Source organism: Labrus bergylta, chromosome 19, assembly GCF_963930695.1.
Source record: "Labrus bergylta chromosome 19, fLabBer1.1, whole genome shotgun sequence".
Classification (NCBI taxonomy): Eukaryota; Metazoa; Chordata; class Actinopteri; order Labriformes; family Labridae; genus Labrus; species Labrus bergylta.
The window spans coordinates 11,930,608-11,936,074 of NC_089213.1; the positions used below are offsets into that span (position 1 = coordinate 11,930,608).

The window sequence follows — 5,467 nt, forward strand, 5'->3', positions numbered from 1 at the left end:
CTTTAGGAGCTCATTGAGATCCAAATCTGAGTATGAATCTCAAATATGACAAAAACACACAAAATGAAAAGTTATATCTTCACACTTTAATATTTTATTACAATATATGGCTTAAAAAATGCATTTACCTAAAGTAGGCATCCAAGCAATCACTACAGTGTGCTGCAAAATTGTTTCATCTACCGACGTCGTCATTGTGTAACGCAGTCATTGAGATAATAATAAAGCATCACAAACAATGCAGCTCATGTTGCACAGCTCCATCCCGCCTGTGGCTGATAAAGTTCAGTGTCAGAGTTATCAGGTTTGTTAAACAAGTTTGTCAGTAAACTTAATCAGGACATAATATAAGAAGTGTTGTGGTATTATTTTTTCACTGTTTGAAGACACACAACACACACATGAAGTAAAATCACAAGGATAATCATTACACATTATAAATAATATAAATACATCACATTCTTTGGTTTCATCAGGATGATCAATGAATACAAAGCTTTCTGTCAAAACTTTGGGTTTGTTTAGTCCTTTGTTTCAGTCCAGTTCTTAATTCCAAAGAATTGCTGTAAGAGCTGCTATGACTAAAAGGAAACTTGTTTGGTTGATGACTGCAGAGGAGGCAGCAGTTGTTGTTGCTTCTGGTGCACCTGCTGCTCCGGCAGCATTGTTGGTTGCTCCTGAAGCACCTGTGGTTGCACCTTGGGCGTTATTTGTTGCTCCAGGGGCTGTGGTTGCACCTTGAGCGTTATTTGTTGCTCCAGCGGCTGTGGTTGCACCTTGGGCGTTATTCGTTGCTCCAGCGGCTGTGGTTGCTCCAGCCACATTGTTGGTTGCTCCTGAAGCAACTGTGGTTGCACCTTGGCCGTTATTTGTCGCTCCAGCGGCTGTGGTTGCTCCAGCCACATTGTTGGTTGCTCCTGAAGCAACTGTGGTTGCACCTTGGCCGTTATTTGTCGCTCCAGCGGCTGTGGTTGCTCCAGCCACATTGTTGGTTGCTCCTGAAGCAACTGTGGTTGCACCTTGAGCATTATTTGTTGCTCCAGCGGCTGTGGTTGCACCTTGGGCGTTATTTGTTGCTCCAGCGGCTGTGGTTGCTCCAGCCACATTGTTGGTTGCTCCTGAAGCAACTGTGGTTGCACCTTGGCCGTTATTTGTTGCTACAGTGGGGGTTGTTGTTGGGGCAGCTGTGGTCGTTGTTGGTGCAGCTATGGTCGTGGTTGGTGCAGCTGTGGTTGTTGTTGCTGCAGCAGCTGTGGTTGTTGTTGCTGCAGCAGCTGTGGTTGTTGTTGGGGCAGCTGTGGTTGTTGTTGCTGCAGCTGTGGTTGTTGTTGCGGGAGCTGTGGTTGTTGTTGGGGCAGCTGTGGTCGTTGTTGCTGCAGCTGTGGTTGTTGTTGGGGCAGCTGTGGTCGTGGTTGGGGCAGCTGTGGTCGTGGTTGGGGCAGCTGTGGTCGTTGTTGCTGCAGCTGTGGTCGTTGTTGCTGCAGCTGTGGTTGTGGTTGGGGCAGCTGTAGTCGTGGTTGGGGCAGCTGTGGTCGTTGTTGGGGCAGCTGTGGTTGTTGTTGGGGCAGCTGTGGTTGTTGTTGGTGCAGCTGTGGTCGTGGTTGGGGCAGCTGTGGTCGTTGTTGGTGCAGCTGTGGTCGTGGTTGGGGCAGCTGTGGTTGTTGTTGGTGCAGCTGTGGTCGTGGTTGGGGCAGCTGTGGTCGTTGTTGGTGCAGCTGTGGTCGTTGTTGGGGCAGCTGTGGTCGTTGTTGGGGCAGCTGTGGTTGTTGTTGGAGCAGCTGTGGTCGTGGTTGGGGCAGCTGTGGTCGTTGTTGGTGCAGCTGTGGTCGTTGTTGGAGCAGCTGTGGTCGTTGTTGGAGCAGCTGTGGTCGTGGTTGGGGCAGCTGTGGTCGTTGTTGGTGCAGCTGTGGTCGTGGTTGGGGCAGCTGTGGTCGTTGTTGGTGCAGCTGTGGTTGTGGTTGGAGCAGCTGTGGTCGTGGTTGGAGCAGCTGTGGTCGTTGTTGGTGCAGCTGTGGTCGTGGTTGGGGCAGCTGTGGTTGTTGTTGGTGCAGCTGTGGTCGTTGTTGGTGCAGCTGTGGTCGTGGTTGGTGCAGCTGTGGTTGTGGTTGGAGCAGCTGTGGTCGTGGTTGGAGCAGCTGTGGTCGTTGTTGGTGCAGCTGTGGTCGTTGTTGGTGCAGCTGTGGTCGTGGTTGGAGCAGCTGTGGTCGTGGTTGGAGCAGCTGTGGTCGTTGTTGGTGCAGCTGTGGTCGTGGTTGGAGCAGCTGTGGTTGTGGTTGGAGCAGCTGTGGTCGTGGTTGGGGCAGCTGTGGTTGTTGTTGGAGCAGCTGTGGTCGTGGTTGGGGCAGCTGTGGTTGTTGTTGGTGCAGCTGTGGTCGTTGTTGGAGCAGCTGTGGTCGTGGTTGGGGCAGCTGTGGTTGTTGTTGGGGCAGCTGTGGTCGTGGTTGGGGCAGCTGTGGTTGTTGTTGGAGCAGCTGTGGTCGTGGTTGGGGCAGCTGTGGTTGTTGTTGGAGCAGCTGTGGTCGTGGTTGGGGCAGCTGTGGTTGTTGTTGGAGCAGCTGTGGTCGTGGTTGGGGCAGCTGTGGTTGTTGTTGGTGCAGCTGTGGTCGTTGTTGGAGCAGCTGTGGTTGTTGTTGGAGCAGCTGTGGTCGTTGTTGGAGCAGCTGTGGTTGTTGTTGGAGCAGCTGTGTTTGTTGTCTGTCCGTTGCTTGAAGCTGTTGGGCATTGTAGTTTAAAGTCAATTTAACATTCTAACTTGTCTGCATTCGAAAGAAACATCATTCATCATATTTTTAATAACTTTTTGAAACTCACCAGCTAACAGAAGAAAGAAGATACAGATTCTCATCATCATGGTGGAGGAGGTTCTTTGCCCTTCTACAAAATAAAAACAATTTATTTTGTTAGATTGACTCGATAAATGTATTTGTATCTTAAATGTATTGTATGGAAAAGATACATCTGTTTTTAAAGTCTTTGAATAGTGTGAATACTGTATTGTGATGATGTCAAACATAATCATGCTTTCAGAATGAATGATCTCTATCACTTTGTTTTTTCTTGTCATAGTTTGTATCTCTGTGGTCCTATAAATATCTCCATTAATCTATACTGAAAGGTTGTTTATAAAAGAAATGATATTCTCCCTCAAAGGCATGACACAGTTAAAGGTTTGAACAGAAATGTATGTAATGTTTGGCACAGAGAACACCATTAACTTTATTGTGATTTCAGGAGAAGAAAGACTGGCATGAAATAAAATTGGAGAAATATTCGTCCTTTAAATGACTTACAGATTTGGTCGGCTGCTGACTCGTCTTCTTTGCACTGAAGTGGTGATGCTCTCTGATTCCACCTGCTCTGTATCCTTTGCTGTTTGCTCGTTCATTCAATCCATTGAACAGCAGCTGCTTTTATATCCTCACAGAGCGGGAAATGTGACATCAGGTTGAGAACAAAGACGTAAATGATTTGATGAATCATTTTTTTTCTCTCAGTAAGGTGTGGCAAAAGCCTAAAAGTGAATCATACTTTATCTAAATATATTGACTGTGTAAAGAAACTGGTTGAGTGATGATTTTTTTTCACACTTGACGTTGGTTCAAATGTTTACCGTCATCACAAACAAAATAATTTAATAAACCAGAAGACAGACGAATACAAGGCCACTAAAATCAACAAACTAAGAAGCTAAGACAATTCAAATGAAAAAGTCAATATGAGAGTTTAAGAAAAAGTCTCAAAGGGACTAAAGCGGGGTACACACTACAAGATAATCAGGAAAATTTTGGGCCCGATTCCCCCCTTCCGACCAAAGTTAGCAAAGGCCCGACTATCTGACGTTCCAAAGATTATCTTGCCAGATTCTCCTGTGGTATGAGGTGTGTTTAACCTCATAAGAGTGATTTTAACCTCCCCGATCTGCTCGGAAGACAATTGGGGCCGGCCTGATCTGAAATCGTAAATATTAAACGTGTTCAACATTTACGATCAGAAATCCTGTGGTGTGGGGAGAACACCGAGGGTGGCCGAGCACGGACTCTGTGAATTGTCATGTGGAACAGAACAATAGCCATTAAGGAAGCAAGCTGACTGAAGCAGGAAGCACATGGCGACAACAGCAATCGAGAAGCATAAAGTTAAATGGATGTCATGAATTTGAGTTATATACACTGTGTCCTGTAAAATAAACCATAATCCAACTGACAAGGAAAGGAGTTTGACCAAAATGTTTACCGTAATGGATGTACCAGCTAACAGGTAGCCACATTTAGCTTGCCCCTCATGTTTGTTTACTCTTAAATCGTGTGAGATTACACTTTGTGATAGTCGAGACTCTGGATGTCTGCCAATGAATCGGTTAGTGTGTGGTGTGCTGAGTTGATCGTCTCGTTGCATACCATACACTACGCGATCTGAACTATTAATCGGTCAGTATTGTTGTAATGTTTAGGTTCTCAAGTTATCAAAATCTTTCAAGCTTTAAAAAATCGTGTAGTGTGTACCAGGCTTATGATAATGAAGAGAGCTAAAAAATAAACGCAATAAATAAAACTCACTTATGTAACACAGCTACAATCAGAGGTTGGGAGGTTTAAAATCAAGTTTGTAAATTGTCTAAAAGGTCAAAGTTTCACAGTTGTAGAAAAACAAGGAGGTGGACCCAAGCGCAGAATAAACTGAAAATATTTATTTTAAAACAAAACTAACTAGCTTGATATCCAAAAAAGGTTCAATTGAAAAAACACAGAGCGCAACCAGGAAACAACAAGGAAGACTGACATGCAACATTCAACACCAACCACAATGATCTGACAACAAGAGGGCAGGCACACTGAGACTAAATAGACATGGGGTAATCAAACACAGGTGAGACCAACAAGACACAGGTGAGGACAATAAGGGCAATCAAGACTGGAGGGAAACACACAGAGGCAAGGAGAGAACACAAGACAAGAAACACTGAGGACAAAACAAAATAAATCATGAAACAGTGAAGACACAGAGAACTCAACGTAAACAATACACACTATAACGTAGAACACTGGGAGAAGAAATGACCAAATACAACAGGAAACACTAAACTATGAAACATTAAGACAAAAACACACAAGGGAAACAAGCAACACTAGGATAAAAAACCACAAGGAAACCTAAACTTTGAAATAGACAAAATACAAACTAAATAAGAATGAATCATGACACAAAGTTCATTGCCTTCAAGGAGATGTTGCATCAAGAGGTGCTGCTTGGCAGGCAACAGGACAATCCCATGTAAAGTGGTTAAGTGTCCGCTGACTAAGCTGTCAGCGGACACTTAACCACTTTACAACGTAAGATGTTCAGTGATGGTTATCACATGAAAAGGTGAGAAAGCCCTAAGTTTGATTTGAAAAAGGTTAGTGAGAGATGTGCGTTTACAAGCCACTACAGCCTTTTTCACTTTCCATCATCTGTCCGTGACTGATAT

The 5,467-nt window shown here is 44.9% G+C and overlaps 1 protein-coding gene across 2 annotated transcripts; it reads right to left on the reverse strand.

Annotated features, from left to right (window-relative positions):
- Nucleotides 1-912: 912 nt before the first annotated feature.
- Nucleotides 913-3,735, reverse strand: LOC136177103 (GATA zinc finger domain-containing protein 14-like). 2 transcript variants are annotated; one of them, XR_010664760.1, is made up of 4 exons: nt 3,291-3,735; nt 2,812-2,874; nt 1,059-2,711; nt 913-1,019 (listed from the first exon to the last, which is right to left on the reverse strand). XR_010664760.1 is itself a non-coding variant. In XM_065948207.1 (3 exons), the coding sequence occupies exons 1-3, from the start codon at nt 3,383-3,385 to the stop codon at nt 1,148-1,150; spliced, it is 1,722 nt and encodes a 573-aa protein (XP_065804279.1). In that variant the 5' UTR covers nt 3,386-3,734; the 3' UTR covers nt 1,001-1,147. The 2 variants fall into 2 exon arrangements, 1 of the variants encoding a protein (XP_065804279.1); XM_065948207.1 differs by having other exon boundaries at nt 1,001-2,711; nt 3,291-3,734.
- Nucleotides 3,736-5,467: the final 1,732 nt, after the last annotated feature.

Excerpts from the sequence above, each read along its gene's own strand:
- LOC136177103 (XM_065948207.1), bottom strand. The coding sequence starts at position 3,385 with ATGAACGAGCAAACAGCAAAGGATACAGAGCAGGTGGAATCAGAGAGC. Across the intron at positions 2,875-3,290 it reads GTCAGCAGCCGACCAAATCT|AAGGGCAAAGAACCTCCTCC; the intron begins GTAAGTCATTTA and ends TTTATTTTGTAG. Across the intron at positions 2,712-2,811 it reads CTTCTTTCTTCTGTTAGCTG|CTTCAAGCAACGGACAGACA; the intron begins GTGAGTTTCAAA and ends AATGCCCAACAG.